This window comes from Gigantopelta aegis, chromosome 3 (assembly GCF_016097555.1).
Source record: "Gigantopelta aegis isolate Gae_Host chromosome 3, Gae_host_genome, whole genome shotgun sequence".
In the NCBI taxonomy this organism is placed as follows: domain Eukaryota; kingdom Metazoa; phylum Mollusca; class Gastropoda; order Neomphalida; family Peltospiridae; genus Gigantopelta; species Gigantopelta aegis.
Window position 1 is genome coordinate 15,549,124 of NC_054701.1, and position 20,457 is coordinate 15,569,580.

Consider the following 20,457-nt stretch of genomic DNA (forward strand, 5'->3'; position numbering starts at 1 on the left):
AATTTTTCATATACAGGGTTCATACACTTTTTACCAAGCAAATTCCATGACTTTCTATGATTTTCCATAACCATTTGAAAGAATTTGCCATGACCTTTTCAAAGCTTTTTCAAGGCAATTTCAATGACCCTTTCAAGAAAATGTACCACAGTTCATATATGAATTAATACTGAACCTGATTATAATATCATTTACTGCCTTTTGCCGTAGCGGGGCAGCATTCAACCAACTACTGAAGATTTGGATTGCTTGAGGAAACACCATTCTGGTTACTTCAAATATAAATATGCTAAACAAACACATGTAATGACACTCTGCCCCGGACTGGGCCCCTGGCTTCCCAGAGACCAAACCCTGGGGCGGACATGCTCAAAACCTTCGTGGTATATGAGCATGCTAAAGTATAACGCACGCATGTAATGACACCGTATGCACCATACAACATTTGTTAATGATTTACATTTTGTAAAATCCTAGATAGTAAATATTTGGAACGTGCATTCTAAAACTCGTAGATATAAATTAGATTAAAATATGATACATCTGAATGATTAAACATTGTGTTAGCACCACAACACACATGCTCAACAACATCTCTTACAAATGCACAACACTGTCTGGACTAGGATTCAAAACTAATGATATACAAATAACATTGAGTTTAGACTCCAGAGATTAAATTTAGACTCTTGGGGTTGACCTCAGATCTACGTTTGATAAGAATGAGCCCAATAACTTGTTAGGTGCATGTTAATATATAATTGGTGATGTTGGTGTGGTGGGTCACATCACATGATTTCACACTTGGGATTGTCACTTATGCAGTGTGTGCTGAGAAAATCACACACGCATTAATACACACAAGTTGCTTCAACATGAACTGTATGTTGGGATCAGACCCTTGAAAATACATTGTAATAGTGAGTCATTTATCTCTGACAATGTTAGACTATAGTCTGTCCCATTGGGAATGTCTTTTTTCATGTTATGGAATTTACTACAATTTGTTTATTTCTGAGCAATTGTTTTCTAAATTTGACACAAAAATAATATATATATATATTTTTTTTTTCAAAAACACTTTACTTTACTTCTTATGCCAAACAAAACTGAATTTATTTACAAAAAACATTTTTGTAGGAGGACGGGATGGACTATAAATATGTCTATGGTCAACATCATGGCTAATTTAGCACCAGACAGCAACTAGATAAGATTGATCAAAGTTGCAATCTTCCTAACAATCTTGTCCATCCTCACCTCCTCAGTATGATTATGGATCGTCACTAGCATAATCAATGACAACTATTCACAACTTAATAAATGTTAATTCTGTTTGTATTTATGTCTGCCTGTATGTATGTAAATCTGCTCAACCTGTGATTTTTAGAACTGTCCCTTTGAGTCTTAAAAACAGAAATATGACTGACATTTAGCTTGAGATATGAATAATATTTTGTAAATTCATTATTAATTTTTTTGTTAAAAGTTAAAATTTGAAAACCTCCCAAAAACATCCGAAAACATCAGTGACAAAAATTAACAAGAGTACCGGTGAGGTATATGATACGCCTGTCAGGAGTTTGATGGAAAACCATAGTATGCATCTGTATTCAAGATATGATCCGGACAAGGATTTACTCTTACGTGCAGTAGACTGTGAAAAGTAGGTCACAGTGACCTAGTAATAGTACGTGACACACCGCCATCCCAAGCTGTTCCTACATGTGAGGTTTGATGGTTCTGTATGCATCCTGTATGCAAGATATGGTCCGGACAAAGATTTACTGTTATGTGCAGTAGACCATGAAAAGTAGGTCACAGTGACCTAGTAATAGTATGAAACACACTGCCATCCTAAGATGTTCCTACGTGTGAGGTGGGATAGTCCTGTATGCATCTGTCTGCAAAATATGGTCCAGACAAGGATTTACTGTTATATGCAGTAGACGTACAAAGTAGGTCACAGTGACCTAGTAATAGTATGCAACACACCGCTATCACACCTTGTTCCTACATGTGAGGTTTGATGATTTACTGTTATGTGCAGTAGACTGTGAAAAGTAGGTCACAGTGACCTAGTAATAGTATGCGACACACCGCCATCCCAAGTTGTTCCTACATATGAGGTTTGATGGTCCTGTATGCAAGATATGGTCCGGACAAGAAAAAGTTAACAGATGGATGTATGGACAGACAGACGGACAACACCATACCATAATATGAACCATCATAGACGGGCATATAAAAAGAACATATATGATACTCTGAATACAATAAATACAGAAGATAAGGTGGAGGGGTTGAGTAAAAACATGGTGAAAAATTATTATCACAATTCAACCCCTCTTCTCTTTCTTTTCCCCCAATTTAAATGATTTGCATTCAATATTTCACACATTTGATTTGCAGCTAAATTAAGCTTAAATAAGTTGTTTAAGACTCAACTGAAGTTTGTTAACACATTATACAATGTAGTTATTTCTGACATTAAAACAAACATTGTGATACAATAAACAAAACTTAAACACATGCACAGCTTCAACTCACCAACATCACTAAATCCTGAAATTAGTCCAACAATTTGTTAAAGTTATCAACAAGTACCTGTTATTATAAGCTATTTGCTAGTAGCTAGTTACAAGGGAAAAACAAGCTACCAAAACACTACAATGACGACAAAATACAATGTACTAAACAACAGAGAATGACAGAAAATTAGTTAGTCAGAGGTCAATATTTTAAAATCTTAGATAACTGAAGTTCTAAAAAAATAAAGGTTTGCTTTGTTTAACGAAACCACTAGAGCACATTGATTTATTAATCATCGGCTGTTGGATGTCAAACATTTAGTAATTCTGACATATATTAGAAGTCTTAGAGAGGAAACCCGCTACATTTTTCCATTAGTAGCAAGGGATCTTTTATATGAATAATCCCACAGGATGACACATACCTCATCCTTTGATACACCAGTCATGGTGCACTGGCTGGAACAAGCAATAGCCAAATGGGCCCACTGATGGGGATCGATATATATATGGATCTATGCTACAGACCATGACATTCAGATCATCTTGTAATGGCATGTTTGTACAAATAATAACAAAGTAAATACTTGATAATGATAAAAATACCCTTGTAGATCAATTTTGAAACAGCTTTTTGCAGCAGCACTATTGATTGCTATCACACATTTTCAGGGCTGGTTCTGTATTGACAGTATTGACTGACTTTGCAATGAGTATCTTTTCAATTTTACCACTGATGTGCTACTTTAAATTATAGATTACAATGCCATTCAAGTTTCACAATGTAAACAATTTGCAGTTTTGTTTGATTTTAATGTTGCATAACAAAACAATGGTTCACATGAAATATTGAGTCCCAGTTAATACAAATTAAGAACTAAGCTATATTTACTTTACTTCAAACTAGCTGATGATTTTAATGATATATTAAAAGCAGTCATTTGGCAGTAAATATTCGAAAAGGGCCAATAACACAATTCCTAAAAATACCTACATTTAATCTGTCTTAAAACTTATAATTATACAATGTAGTCATCATATACCACAAACTTAAATGCAAACTTTGTTCATTGTTTAAAATGTTTGTATAATGACTTGTTAGTAATTGTTAGCTGTCATAGCTGTATATTTCAAATCATGCAACTTTGTATTTTGTGGGTCAAATGACAACTGCTGTAGAATCCTACTTTAAAAAGCATGCAAACAATGTACAATATTTCACCAATGACAACAAATATACACAGGTGTAATGAGAATACCACATCCACTAAAACAGTTTTTATTAACCTACAAATGAGAAATCAATGTACAGCATTACAACAGCTAATTCCATACCTGTGACGTCACACCATTGTTCCAGAATCAACACCTGCGAAACAATGCAATTTGAACTTTTTATGCATTCAGTGCAGGGATTCGAACCCACTACTGACATAACAGATTCAGACCTTGCTTTTTAAGGTGCGCAGGTGCGATTGCGCTCGTACGGCGCACGTAATTTCAATCTGTCAGGTGTGAAAAACAGTGCATGTTACATTCAACAAACGGTGAATGTAAAATAGATAGGTATATTTATTTACACTGTTTACAAAAATCAACAGTTTTTATAGCTCATTAGGCTGATAGGAAGATAAAAATTAAAAACATGGCAGTGGCTTCCATGCAGTCATTAAACGTAACTGGTATTTCTCTTTGTTGAACAAATTGGAAAATACTGGTTTAATAGACAATTTTGTAGACGTACCAGTCAAAATCCAGTTATGCCTATTTTATTTATTTGGGAGTGATTTTTCACTCGCCTTAACATATTTAGGTGTGCGATTTTCCACTTGCCTATAATTTTCAAAAACCAAGGACTGCAGATTCATTGTAAACAAAGTACAATGCTTTAGCCTACGGGGCCAAACATCTGCATCATCAAATAAATATGTAATTTAAGCCTTATGAACCTGAAACTAATGATAGTAGGCTAATATATTCTGGTGGAACACAGCAAAGATTGTTGGAAATTAAATTGGAACTTGGAGATTACATGTTAGCATGTGCATCATGCTTAATGAATTGATACCCAATAGCTGATGTATTTTTCATGCTGAGGTGTTGTTAAATATTCATTAATTCATTAATTTACATTACTTTGACACCCAATATATTTTTCGTGCTGGGGTGACGTTAAACATTCATTCATTCATGCTTAATGCCAGCCATCCACTGCTCAGGATTTTCTGACCAAATTGTTCAGGTTAGGTTAGTAAGGATCCTATAATTTTTGTTTTATTCATTTTGTAAACTGCATTTGCCATTTTAACCAATATTTTCATTAAAAAATATTTAATATACGTTAATTTAGCAATCACATAATTTGTTTTAACGAATAATGGATTAAGTTGGAGAATGCACTTGGAAGTGTAGATTCATGAAAAACTACGGTGCTTATGAATTATTTTTCACGAATCTACACCCCCTTGAGCATTCTCCATTACATAAATCATTATGTATTAGCAAGTGCCTGAAACAGATCTCAACACAATAATAATCCAATTGACTTGCGATCATTGAAATAAAATACACACATGAGTTACCTGTCAATGTGACTAGCAATACACACAGTGAGAATATAATAATTTCCTTTAATGGATATTGCTTGGATTATCCCAAAGGTCCTAAGTGTGAAAACGATGACATCTTTTATATAGAGAATAATATATAAGTGGCTGTTAAGATACCATTTATCTCACACCGAGTTGTTTTAAAATGTATCTAACAAGCAAAAGCGAGTTTGATACGTTTTTAAATGAGTTGTGAGATAAATGGTATCTAACGGACACGAATGTATTATTGTATTTCTTACATATCCTCAAAAACCAGGTTTTAAGCAAATTTTAACATCTTTTTCGACTAATGGTTATTTACAGCCGTTGCACTTGTAGCTAACTTACGTGTCACAGACCCATGATTGTCAGGTTAACTATACTGTTAATTGATTTCCATTGTGTAGTTTTTCATTGGATGTATGGCAGTGGTGACCTGGTCATCACCTAGGAGCAGCCAGTCATATGTCTTAAAATTGTTAACACATGTACGTGTGTAAACAACCATGTGTTTTAAAAAATAACACATGTTCTCAACAACGGGTGTGTAAGAAACATGTATTATAAAAGTAAAATGAATTCTTTTTAAAAATTTGTTTTTTTTACATAGTCCTGTTAATTTCACAACTCAAAGTTCTAATTTTCTGGGATATTGAAAAAACCCACCCAAAAAACAAAAAACAAAAACATCATTATTTTAATAATTAATTTAAAAAAAAAATTAATCCCTGATTCTCAGTAGGCACCAATTTCTTGAGACATGCTGTATAAACAGACGGAGGAAAAACAACATGAAACAACAAAACAAACTGAATGTAGGTTAGTTTCATCAGCTGATTTTTAATGCAAGCTCCAAAATTATCATTCTAATCTCTTACATTATATTTAATGTTGGGAGAATCATCCTTCCAATCCTTTACGTTATATTTAATATTGGGAGAATTATTCTTCCAATCCTTTACGTTATATTTAATGTTGGAAGGGGGGGGGGGGGGGGGGAGGTAAAAAAAATCAACAACCCAACAACAAACAATTAACAAGCGACTGTTATGCTATTTTGAGGAATTGTGAAGGTGGGGTTTTTTTTGGGGGGGGTTTTGGGGGGGAGGGGGGGAATTCAAGTTGGCTGCTTAACAAGTCAGTTTCTCCTATGTTAATATGACTTAGGTAAACTTACATCCAAAAATTACAATTCAATATTTGATATTTTAATATTATTTCTTCAAAGGAGCTCCAAAATTCTCAACATAATGTTAGGTGTGCTGTACAGTATTATAATACTGAAAATAGGAGATCTAAATACAAAACACAAATATTTATAAATAATATAAACTGTCTAACAATATATATTGTTTTCAGCTTACATGTCCACTAGAGGCATTATATGTTCAAATACGAAATATGTAAAGCCTGATCTTTGATTAACCAATTAACTTTATCACTTAATAATTAATAAATTTTGTTCCGTTCGGTGGCTAGTTATACATGATTTGATTTTGGATTTGATAATTTTCATAAACAACAAAGTTTACATAACTGAATGACTGATTAGTTTTTAAAGGGCTTTAATTTTTTTTTTTTAAAGCGAATGACAGGTGGAATATGTAATTATGCACAGAGTTCGTCTAATGATAGCATTAATTGTTAATTAATTTGTTTAAGTTTCTGAAGAACAGAGGAACAGCATGCATAAAACCCCAATAAAGTAAAAACAATGAATAGGAAGCTAAAGACTGGGATTAACATACCGCTGTCAACAGGTACTCATTAATAATTAACGTACTACACACGCCCGACTGATGTTTAACACAGGTATAATTGTACTGTATCTCATGCTAATCTTGATGCAGTGAGCTGTGAACAATGACATGGTCACACTCTATTGGCAAGATATCCAGATCACGTATCTTTAGGGAAAACAATATAAAATAATTTTAGTTTTTTTGTTTGAAAATCCAGGCTTCAGTTTAACAAATACAACTTTTTTTGTCATGTTTCACACAGGTAATTAAGCAGGGATAATAAGAAATTTTACTGATTAAAACCAAACCCTTCCGACCCACAAACACTTAAAAAATAATAATATAAAAATATAAAAATAATTAAATAAAGCAAAAATTAAATTCACTTTATGTAAGTTTTAACTTTTGGTTTTTTGCTCAATTGTCATAGACAGGAGTGTAGTAAAACCTGTCAAAAAAGGCCTTGCCTAAAATGACCTGCATTAAGCTGTTACATGTCTTAAAGAGGCCATATTGCTATTTTAATATAGTACAAACTGACTTGTATTAAGCAGTCACTGGTTTATAAATCCCAGTGTTCATACCAACAGGTGGCTGCTTAACGCACATTTGACTGAATCTACATAAGTGATAAACACAGATCAACCACCTGTAACATGTAACCACCTGCAAAAAGTAACCAACTGTAACAAGAACTAGGCTTATTTTGTACAAGAAATCAGCTACATCATGATAAACAGACCTGCATTTTTTTTTTTTCAAAAAGAAGAGAAAAATCTTCCTCAGGATACTTAAAGAACACCTTGGATGTAAGATATGACAGTATACGATTAAAATAAACAAGGGCCATAACTCTGTGAAAAATACGTAAATCAGCATGAAAGTTATACTTGATTTGTAACAGAACATCATAAAGCTACACACACATTTTCAGTTCAATATGTTGAGGCACTGCCAAAAACACATGAAACCCCTCCCCCCAAACAAAAGTTTTGTTTAACAATACCACTAGAGCACATTGATTTATTAATCATCGCCTATTGGATATCAAACATTTAGTAATACTGACATATAGTCTTAGAGAGGAAACCTACATTTTTTCATTAGTAGCAAGAGATCTTTTATATGCACCATCCTACAGACAAGATAGCACATACCAGGGCCTTTGATATACCAGTTGTGGTGCACTGGCTGGAACGAGAAATAGCTTAATGGGCCCACCGAAGGGGATTGATTTCAGATTGACCGCACATCAAGCGAGCTCTTTATCACTGGGCTATGCCCCGCCCACTGCCAGAAATAAAACCCAGAAAACAAATGTTCATTTCTCCTATATTCAATATTCTGTCAAACAAATGTTCATTTCTCCTATATTCAATATTCTGTCAAACAAATGTTCATTTCTCCTATATTCAATATTCTGTCAAACAAATGTTCATTTCTCCTATATTCAATATTCTGTCAAACATTTTGGTAAATCGCCATGACAGTAAAACTTGATCTGTAACAGAACGTGATAAAGCTATGCATAAAATTTCAGCTCAATATCTTGAGACATTGTAAAAATAAATCTGGAAAGCTATAAGTGGGATAGGTGGATGGACAGACAGATGTAACATATAGTCCACTTCGTTTGGACTGGTAATGCACTAATAACATTTATCATTATTTTATTAAATATAAAACATACATAACTCATTACAAGACAGTATTAATTACTATACAAATACCTTTCAGTTAGTAATTTAGCACCATTCTAACAATTATACAAAGTAAACATGAGGTGAATAATGTTATTACTGAGACTACAGCAGATGAACACTACAGTATGCCTTACTAAGTACTATAATACAGTGAAACCCTCTAAACCAGACACCCACAGGACCAAGTGAAAAGTTGGGTTTTAAAGGGTATTCTGTTTTGAAAGGTTTTGTTGTGTACTGATATTTAAAAACGGACAGTGGTTTTGAGGGAATTCCAGTTTTGTGAGAGTCTGGTTTAGAGGGTTTTCCCTGTAATTCTGTAATTAACTTTATATCAAATGATAATAATATGCTAATGTACAAAGTGTCAACTTGTTAACATATTAAAATGCCATTCCTTTCTAATCTAAAGTTTGTATGCATACAATGCACAATGGATTAATGCCCTTGACAATATTATACTTGTGGGAAAGGAAGCTTAACTATAACCAGTCAAACAGTAGTCAATAACAAAGGTTTCATGCAATGTTACCATGTCCGAGTCTTGTATTTCAAGTCATCAATAATTGCCTGAGTAACATCAGAAGTCTTAGCATGCCCACCAATATCAATCGTGCAAGTCTGATAATAAATAAATATTGATAAAAATTCTTGACTAAAAATATTGATAAACATTTTAAGAGAAGATATCAATGACAGTTCAGCTAAAAGATATTGATAAATTTTCTAACAAAAAATACCTAAAATGTCCATATTTCAAAGAAATATTAATAACAATGGAACTGGTAATGATAAACGCTAATAAAAGATTCATAAGATATTGATTAAAGTCATGCATGTATTTCTAACTATCAATAAATTGTTCAATAAAGAGCTCATAAAGTACAAGTAAATTATTAAACTAATGTGAAATAAAATTACGAGAGAATTATTAGACCAATGATTAGGAAAAATAATTACATCTTACAACTACCAGTTCTATTCTAAACCAACAGAAAGAACATTTATTTTTACAAATTTTAAATTATTAGATAATAAAAATATACACAAACACTTTAGCTGTAAGAACTACCTGCTGACATACCATAGATTTTATTAATCATTCATGTAAGTTGACTTTGCATATATGTTTTTCTTAGGTAGTAAGATCCATTAATTATAATACAAGTCAATAAATAAAATATAATAATTATCGCACCTTTTCGTCTGACAGAACACTCATGGTAGATTTACGGATTATAGCAGCAATATTATGATGTCTGGAAAAATAAAATAAAAACAGTCGTGAAAACTGAACTGATTGTGTTCAGTGGGGCTAGTGTATACAACAGTTTAACAAATAAAACCCTCTTGAGAAAGAAATCATGAATTTTTAAGGGTCTAAACAAACATTAAAACTGCAAATAATCTGGAGTGAAATCTACACACTGCTTCCATACCAAATGTAATGTACTATCTAAAAGTATTAATTATCAGGATGTTTATTTTTGCTGATTTTAAGTTAATAAAAATATGGCTGTGCATTGACATATGAACCAGAGCAACATGCTCATATCCATTTTGTAGACATATTTAGTGTTTCTGCCAGAAAGAAATGTTTTGTTATGACACTATGGAATTGAATGCAATCACAGAAAGAAAATGGGTTAAGTTTAGGGTTAGGATTAAGAAAATCATACAGTAATGATGAGAGTAATTAATTTTGTCAAAAAGTTAAGTTAAAAAATAAAATCTGCCAAAACATTTGGGTATGGCGACATACCCATTTTACCCTCTGACAGAAACCCTGATATTATTTTTTTTTTTAAGATATCAGGAGCTCTAACAGTTAAAATGATCTGTTTAATATCCAACTTATACCCTGTTTTCTTTATGGATAACAAAAAAACCCTGTTGCTTCTGCAACATCATCAGGTGGAAATAAAAAACAACATTCAACCAGCAGATATAGCACTATGTACAGTAAAATAAACATGAGATGAAATATTTAATCTGCTATGTCAAACAAAAATGAAGGAAAAAAATTCAAACAGCATTTATAGCACTACACTTAAACTAGCATAAAATGGGGTAAAAAAAAATTCAAACAGCAGTTACAGCATAATGATGTAAGATAAAAGTAGGACGTACCCGAGATAGTTGAGCATGTCACAGCTTGCCAACAACATTCCTATTGGATTAGCAAGATTCTTCCCTTCCAGTGATCTCCCAGAATTCCTTGTGCCCTGAATTTATCAAAAGGGCACAACTAGTTTGAGGTTATAATATTTTAACTACAAACAAAGACAATGGATTCACTGTACTACAGATTCCATGTGTAGCCCAAAAAGAAGAACATAAAAGTATGCTTACTAGGTACTCTATATGTTCTGGCACGTATGTCCTGGGTATGAGTTGGAACATTTTTTTCATACAAAATAAGCTAATGCCACCTCAACTTGTGGCCTGTTCGCTGGCTAGTCCGGCTTTTGCAAATAACACTGTTTGCGAATGCTATGCATCCTGAACATGCCACTGATGAAAAAGGACACTTCTGTAAACAGCTGATCAATGTTCACTCTGGTCAGCTTTACTTGTATTGGTCAGTGTTTCTGCCAGAAAGAAATGTTTAGGTATGGCGTTATGGATTTGAATGCAACCACAGTCAACAGGCGGTATAGGGGGTCTCCCCAGAAAACAAATGGGTTAATTTTAGGGGGTTAGGGTTAGGAAAATCATACAGGAATAAGAGAAATTAATTTTGTCAAAAAGTTAACTTAAAAAAATAAAATCTACCAAAATATTTGAGTATGGCACAATACCCGTTTTACCCTCTGGTAGAAACCCTGTTGGTGACTGATGAATGATAAAATGGTATCCAAATTTAAAAGAATTCTTTCCACTGAAAGCACCTAACTTAAAAGTATATAAAAATAATCAAACTTTTGTCAGTGAAAAAACATCTACTGGAGAAGAAATAAAACATAATGTTTGGCAAGTAAGCCAGTAAGGCATGCAATAGAAAAAACTAGGTTGAAAGTTAAAACCAATACGGTGAAGGGGTAAAATCTGACCAATAGAGTAACAATAAAGTGACTGACGCTGGGGTAGATAAAAAACTATTAGGTATTAAATCAGTAGAGCTGCACTCATTAAGCCTGACTGATGAAATGTAACACACGGGCAATGTTTTCTCTTACCAGCTCAAAAATAGCATACTGTTCTCCGACATTCATACCAGGAACCATGCCAGCCCCACCGACTAACCCAGCTCCAATGTTACTGAGGATGTTGCCATACAGGTTTGGCAGAACCAACACATCAAACTGCTGAGGGCGTGACACCATCTGTAAAACAGAAGTAAAAACTAATCATCTTCACAGTCTATCAATAACAGTCAAGAGAATAAGGTGATACAATTAGAAAGAAGGTTTATCAGAACACAGGATTAACAACGTAAACATTAAAGGAATAGTTGATTAATAACACATCAGCACATTTTAAACTAGTGTCATTTGGAGTCTAACATATGATTATTTTGACATTAGTTGAATGAAAGAGAGAAAATGCAGTGCTATCACATAGGCTACTCTTACCAGCAACAGGCTTTTTATATGTACTTTCCTATAAGCAAGACAGTACATACTACAGCCTTTGATGTGCCAGTTATGGTGCACTGGTTTGTGTAGTTAAAACAGATTTAAAAAAATGGAGAAAAGAAGTTGAAACCAGAAAGGAACCATTTTGTTTTAAAAGTACACCTGGCTGGGGCATCAATTAGTGAGTCATTCACAACTATCAACATTTCCATGAGTGAAAAAAAAACCCACTAGATATAAGGGGGTTAATATCAGTGTATGCCCTTACAACAAAGTGTTGATAAAAGTATTCCTTTACCAAATAAAGGTTTCTGATGAATGTACCTGCATGCTTGCATTATCAATGATCATATCTGAGAACTCAATCTCGGGATAGTCCTTAGCAACCGCCCGGCAGCATTCCAGGAACAGACCATCACCTAGTTTCCTGGAATCAAGAAATACGACAGTATAACAAATTACATTATAATAGCTTCTTACGGGAGGTCAGAGGTCAGAGTTAAGATGAAGACATAAATATATCGGCTCTCACCAAAACTGCCTTTTGTAACAAGATAGAGGACGAATCTCGAGATATTTTTTATATCTACAGCCTCATAACATTCGAAGGAATCCGGTGAGATTTATATAATCTGTATCAATATCTTATTTTGATGAATATTTTGTACCTAGTACCCCAAACCCAGGCACAAGCCGAGTACATGGGATTTCAACATCATGAATAACAAACTTCGCACAGCTAGAGAGCACTGAACACAACTCACCAGAATTACTGTCATGTACTTTTTGACATGAGTGTGAACGTGACTAACGACAAAAAGCGAATGCTGAGTAGTGACTCTAGTTTTGATTCTTCACCCACATCAATGTTGAGTAAAGTCCCAATATCCAAACATAAACCTGGTGCAAAAAAGGTAAAATCCGTGAGTGTAGACAGTCGTTCAGAGACAAGCGACACGAGTATTGCAGCCTCACACAAAGAAGAATCAGAATCGGAAATCATGGAAGTCATAGTTAAAGAGTTAAAACAAATAAACACAAATCAGATAGAGCTAAGTAAAAAGTTGGACCAAACAATAACAAAGGATGACTTAAAAATACACTTAGAAAAAGTGAAACAAGAAATTTTCCAAATTTTTATGAACAGATCGAAAAACTTGAATCGAGAATAGGTCAACCTGAAATAGAAAACGAAAATCTGAAAAAGGACAATGTCTGTTTGAAGAAAGAAAATTCTGATATCAAAGAAGATATTAAAGGTGCAAATGTTGCCACAAATATTGAGTTAATCAGAACGAACAACCTGGAGCAACACGGCCGCAGGGATAGCATTCAACTATTTGGAATTCGGGGCGAAAACAAAAACGAAACTGCTGAACAAACTACTGAAAAAACAATACAAGTGTTGAACAAAATTGGTATGACTGTTACAAAAAATGACATAAGCACTGCACATAGACTTGGTCATTTCGAAGAGTCAAAGTGTAGACCTATCATTGCCAAGTTTATTAAACGAACACACAAAAATGAAGCACTTAACAAGCGAAGAAAACTCAAAGGCACAGGCATTGGTTTGAATGAAGATTTGACAAAGGAAAATTACTCGAGACTGTGGAAGGTGAAATCGCATGACAATGTTGAAGTAGTCTGGACAAAGGATGGTACTATTTATGCAAAACTGAAATCGGAGGTCCAAATAAAACGAATTGTTAACATGGATGACTGTTTTTCACGTTAGGGATTAGAATGATGCATGGGTGTTTACATAGACTGTGAGCATAGCGATATGGAACTGATTTAAACATATTTATTGCCTGGTTTCTGCATAGTGTGTGTTTTTTGTTTGTTCGTGCGTGTGTGTGGTTTGTGCATAGTGTGTGTGTTTTTATTTGTTCGTACTTACGTTACAGTATGTCAACTCCTTAACTTTCATGAGACGAATGAAGGAATATGTATATAGGTGTATATGTATATGTATATACAAATAAATGTGTATACTCTGTATATGGATCAGAATACAGCAGAGACTGCTTTTTTTTTTTCTGCGTGTGTGTGTGTGTGAGAGAGAGAGAGAGAGAGAGAGAGAGAGAGAGAGAGAGAGAGAGAGAGAGAGAGAGAGAGAGAGAGAGAGAGAGAGAGAGAGAGAGAGAGAGAGAGAGAGAGAGAGAAACAGACAGCTCTTTTGTGAAATAATACCCCCAAACATTTCGATTTAATTGGGGTATTGTTGCATGTAGGGAGACTGGCTCTTCTCGATATTTAAAATCTGTCAATTATTTATTATTATTATTATTATTATTATTATTAAGTTATTTATTTACTATTCTTAACATTTGTTCCAACTTTCTTTCTTGTTTTCTGGCAGCACTTCTGTGGAATAATACCCCAAGCATTTTCGATACAAGCGGGGTATTGTTGCACGCAGGGAGACTGGCCTTGATAGTTTTTTATTTATTTATTTTAAGTGATGAGTGTGTATGTGTATGTTTGTGTGTGTGTTGGAATATATATATATATATATGTGTGTGTGTGTGTGTATGTATGTGTGTATATATATGTATGTATGTATGTATGTATGTATGTATGTATATATATATATATATATATATATACAGTTACATGCATTATTATTATCATTTAATTTATTATCTTTAATATTTATTTATTTATTTCCTTATTTATTTATTTATTATTACCTTTCTTATTTGATTGTCTATATGTATAGGCGTCTTTGTATATATTATGTTTATATATGTATGTGTATATTTGTAAATATGCATGAACAGATGTTTGTGTAATTAGGTATATCTTTTATTTGTATATGTTCGTCTAGATGTTTGTGTAATATATACTGCAATTTAACAAACTACATTGTACGGACTGCGTGTATACTTCAATAATATTTATTTATCTAATTTTTTTATTTTATTTTTTTATTTATTTATTTTTTGCTTTATTGCTTTATATGATTTAAATTAATTAATTAATTTGTCTGTTGTTTACAAACAATTTCAAAGTAAATACTAGGCGGGATTTGTTGAAATAGGTGCTGGTGTATATCATTTTGTTTTTAAACGTTCTGTGAAATGAATGGAAAGTAATTTACTATTTGATTTGTATACTATATTTTAGAACCACTTTTGATAATGGATAGAGGATTTACTTGTTATTCAATGAATTGCTGGGAACTAGCGGATGTTAAAAAAAGGAAGGATGTTTTTAATTTCCTTAGGTCAAAACAATTTTCAATCTGTTTTCTTCAGGATACTCATTTTACAAAAGAAAAAGAGCCTATTATTCACACTGAATGGGGATTTGAATGTATTTTTAATTCTTATAGTAGCCAATCCCGCGGTGTTGCAATATTGATAAATAACACTTTTGAATACAAAATACACCCAATATTTCGACATGATGGAGGAAATGTATTAGTAGTGGATATAACTATTTGCAATATACGATTGACTTTAGTAAATTTATACGGTCCAAATTCAGATGATCCTAACTTTTACCAATTAATCTTAGAAAAAGTAAAACTGTTTAGTAATAAAAATTGTATATTTGGTGGGGATTGGAATCTTGTGTTAAACCCTGATATCGATACGTACAATTATATAAATATTAATAACCCAAAAGCACGTGATACGGTATTAGAGACCATTAGGGAGCTTGATCTTGTTGATATTTGGAAAGATCATAATCCTGAATTACACAAGTTTACATGGAGGAGAAACACACCGATTAACAAGCTCGTCTAGATTTTTTCTTAATATCAGATTCATTGTATTCATCCGTAGTAAAATCCGATCTACATTGTGGGTACAGAACTGATCATTCTATTGTAAGTCTTAATTTTGAATTTACTGAACATGAAAGGCACAATACGTATTGGAAATTCAATAATTCACTTTTAGAAAATAAAAATTATATAACAACAATCAAAAATTTTATTTGAGATATTAAGAAACAGTATGCTATATTAGTCTATAATTTGGATGCAATCAATGATATCCCACTATATGAAATTGAGTTTCAAATTTGTGACCAATTATTTTTAGAAGTTTTGTTAATGGAAATTAGAGGGAAAACAATTTCATACTCATCTTATTTGAAAAAAGAAAATAATAAATATGAAAATCAATTAATTAGTGAAATAGAGGAGTTAGAAAATAGCAATCACCTGGAGTTTTAAACTATTTATTCAAAGAAAATCGAGTTAGAAAAGTTGCAACAAAAGAAAATGGACAGTATATATATCAGATCAAGAGCTAAATGGATTAATGAAGGTGAAAAAATAAATAATTATTTTTGTAATTTAGAAAATAGGAATTTTATTAGTAAATCAATGACTCAGATTGAGAAACAAGATGGTTTCTATAGTTACAGATAAAAATGAAATTATTAATGAAACTAAATGTTTTTACCAAAACTTGTATGCCTCTAAAGAAGACGCCACCTGTAACAGATTTAAATGACTTACTTACAGAAAAAGACCTAAATAAACTTACTAAAGAGCAAGCTGACGATTTAGAAGGTATGTTAACGTATGATGAACTATCAAACACTCTAAGACGTATGAAGAATAATAAAAGTCCAGGAGTCGACGGTTTCTCTGCTGAATTTTTAAAATCATTTTGGCCAGATATAGGTTACTTTGTATTGAGGTCTGTTAATTATGCTTTTATAAATGATGAATTATCGATAACACAGAAACTAGGACTAATAACTTGTATACCTAAAGGGGATAAACCAAAATGTTACCTAACTAACTGGTGACCTATTTCACTCTTAAATGTTGTATATAAATTAGCATCCACATGTATATCTGAACGAATAAAAAGGGTCCTCGATATCTTAATCAATGAAGATCAAACTGGATTTATGTCAAAACAATATATTGGCGATAACATAAGGATTTTGTATGACATTTTATACTACACTGAATCCCAAAATATTCCTGGTATGTTACTAAGAGTAGATTTTGAAAAAGCGTTCGACTCTACTTCATGGTCATTTATACACAAGACTCTCACATTTTTTGGGTTTGGGGATCATATTAAACGTTGGATATCAGTTTTTTACAAAAATATTAAATCAAGTGTTATAGTTAATGGCAATATATCTTCATCGTTTGAAATACATAGGGGATGCAGACAAGGGGACCCATTATCGCCATATATATTCCTCCTCTGTGTAGAAATTCTGGCTGGACTTGTATGCAAAAATAAGAAAATTAAAGGAATTTCAGTACAAAATAAAGAGTATCTCATTTCACAGTACGCTGATGATACAGATTTTATACTTGATGGTAGTAGAGTCCCTTGAAGAGACAATAAATACTTGCGAAATTATCTGGACTAAAAATTAATTATGATAAATCTGAAGTCATATGGATTGGCTCATTTAAGAACAGTGCAGTCAGATATTTACAAAACCTTCATTTAAAATGGAATCCTTCCACTTTTAAAGCACTTGGCATTACCTTTAGTACTGATCTAGCTGAAATGACTAAACTTAACTATAATTCTAAACTGTTTGAAATTAAACAAGTAATAAATAATTGGATACGAAGAATTATCACACCACTTGGTAGAATAGCTATAGTAAAATCCTTATTAATATCTAAACTCAGCTACTTACTTTTAACACTACCTAATCCCTCTGAATATTTTATGCGTGAATTAAATAAAATATTATTTACGTTTGTATGGAACCAAAAGCCGGATAGAATTAAAAGAAATACCATGTGTAAATCTATTAAAGAGGGCAGCCTAGGCATGATAGATATATTTAAATATGTTAAAGCTTTGAAAATTACTTGGTTACGAAAACTGGAAAGTAATGATTCAAAATGGAAACCTCTTTTATTGGTATGTTTTCCCCAACTACATAATATTCCTGTATTTGGTAATGATTTCCCTCAAAGATGTTATGAAAATATTAACAACTTGTTTTGGAAGGACTGTATTGGGGCTTTTTGTGATTTCTCTACAGCTATTAAGGTAACAGACTTTAAAGATTTTTTATCAGAACCAATCTTCTATAATTGTCATATAAAAATCGATAGGAAAACGTTTCTAAAACAAAAATGGCTCGAAAAAGGCATCTCTCAAATATGCGACCTAGTTAATGATCATGGAGAATTCTTTACATTAACTGAATTTAATTATATTTATGACTTACATGTACATGTGTCTTTTTTAGAATATCAGGGAGTCATTAATTCACTCAAGGTATACCTTAAAAAAACTAAAATTAGTAAGATAGACACAAATATTCCAAAGAAAACTTTGTTCCATTAAAAAAGGATCAAAATTATACTATTACACATTAACATATTCAGACGTACCAAATACCGCTATGGCAAAATGGCAAAATCGTTTTAGTACTGATCTTATCTGGCCCATTATTTATTTGAAACCATTTCTCACCACACAAGAAGTAAAATTAAGATGGTTCCAATATAGGATATTACACAGAATACTAACGACAAATATTTTTGCCTTCAAGCTAAAACTTATTGATACTGAAACATGTACCTTTTGTAATGTAAATAAAGAAACAATAAAACATCTTTTTGGGGAATGTAACTTTGTTCAAACATTTTGGAATTCGTTTTTAAACTGGTTATTGAAGTACTGTAATCATTTATGTAACATAAAACTGTCTCTCAAACTAGACATATTGGATTTAAAGACAACATTAACATAGATGATATTTTTGATCTCTTGCTACTTCTAACTAACGAATTTCATATATAAATGTAAAGTGCAAAAGGTTAAGTTAAATATCATTCATTTTAAAAAAGAAATTAAACAAAGATACTCTATAGAAAAACATTTATATTTTAGTAAGAATAGTCTTAACAATTTTTTTACCAAGTGGTCACTGTATCATAATTTTTGTACTATTATTATTATTATTATTATTTAAATTCTCTCATCTCCAGCAACAGATGTAATATATAGTAATTTAATAAAACATCTACTTCCCACAGTATCACAGAACATTAACAAACTATAATACAACTGATAGGAAACTAATCACATGTATACATTTGTTATCAAGCTATGTTGCTGCTGGTGTATGTGTGTGTATGTGCATGTATGGTTTTTTAATGTTAAAACTGTCTTGCTGTCCTGTTTTACTTCATATCTCTATCTTTCTCACTTTTATCTCTCCCTCCCTCTTTCTATGGAAAAATGTACAATCAATCTGAACATATTTAGTCTAACAATACTCATTATGTATTATATATATATTTAATGTTATTTATGTTCAACATTATCTGTAACATAGTGATTCAGGGCCCCATCCCTGACACTATCGACATTTCTGGGTTAATAAAAAATAAAAAAAATATTTAAAAAAAAGCTTCTTACTAATAACATGATAAAATCAACTTAACAATTTTATTGATATAGAGAATCAAATCCACATTTTATTATTTGTTTCCTGTCATTCAAAAGGGTGTTCATTATCTTTGATAGAAGGCCATGGGAAAAACAGTAGGAAGCCATATCTACTGAATGCAGTGAGGTTTATAATCATAAGCATGAAAATTACATACTGGTAACTAATGAATACTGGTACTCTAATTCATACAAGTGGAATAATATTAATAGAATCTATCAGTATCACTGTTGTGAGGTATAGATAAGGCAATTCCAACCCAAGGGACAAAATGTTTTGTCCCGAGGGCTGGAATTGCCGTATCTATACCTCACAAAAGTGATTGATTCTTTTTCTTGCCCATTTAATTACAAAACATTAATTTTGTAAGCTACATACGGTTTGCGTTTTGAAAAACAATTCGTAAACATTTCACCTACAAACTCATTTAATCATATGCAAAACAAGATAGTCCATCTTAAGCAATGACAGAAAAATGTAACAACTTAACAATAAATATAAAGTTGAAAATATTAATTTGTTTAAATATTTTTAAAACAATGGTACATGTACAACTTGAAATGGCAAACAGAATTCTGAAAACTATGAGTTACGATGTCACACATACGTAGAAATCATCCAGCACCATTCAAAAGCTGGTTAATTCAGTCCAGTAGGCAAGAATGTAATATCACTGGATTTTATTAGAACTCAAACAGTTGACCATTATGATACTTTTTATAAGCTACCAAAGGGAAGAACACTGATATACCTTAGACTCCAAGATGAAGGGTCAGATCATAATTTTATAGTTATATCATAACAGTAAATGTTATAACGGCCTTTGATATACCTGTCATGAGGAATAAGTGCCCAACAACTGGTACATTAAAGACCAAGGTATGAGATGTCCGGTCTGT

General features: G+C 32.3%; 1 protein-coding gene across 4 annotated transcripts in view; it reads right to left on the reverse strand.

Annotated features, from left to right (window-relative positions):
- Positions 1–20,457, reverse strand: part of LOC121367573 (isocitrate dehydrogenase [NAD] subunit gamma, mitochondrial-like) — a 29,409-nt gene that overhangs the window by 1,271 nt on the left and 7,681 nt on the right. Inside the window, exons 8-14 of one of the 4 annotated variants that reach the window (XM_041491840.1) lie at positions 12,470–12,572; positions 11,747–11,893; positions 10,698–10,792; positions 9,766–9,826; positions 9,100–9,188; positions 3,867–3,900; positions 2,551–2,565 (exon numbers count right to left, since the gene is read on the reverse strand). In XM_041491840.1, the coding sequence (XP_041347774.1) occupies positions 3,894–3,900; positions 9,100–9,188; positions 9,766–9,826; positions 10,698–10,792; positions 11,747–11,893; positions 12,470–12,572 (502 nt within the window). In that variant the 3' untranslated portion in view covers positions 2,551–2,565; positions 3,867–3,893. Of the gene's footprint in view, positions 1–2,550; positions 2,566–3,866; positions 3,901–5,636; positions 7,030–9,099; positions 9,189–9,765; positions 9,827–10,697; positions 10,793–11,746; positions 11,894–12,469; positions 12,573–20,457 lie in introns of those variants that run through there. The other 3 variants (XM_041491839.1, XM_041491842.1, XM_041491841.1) reach the window with 3 other exon arrangements.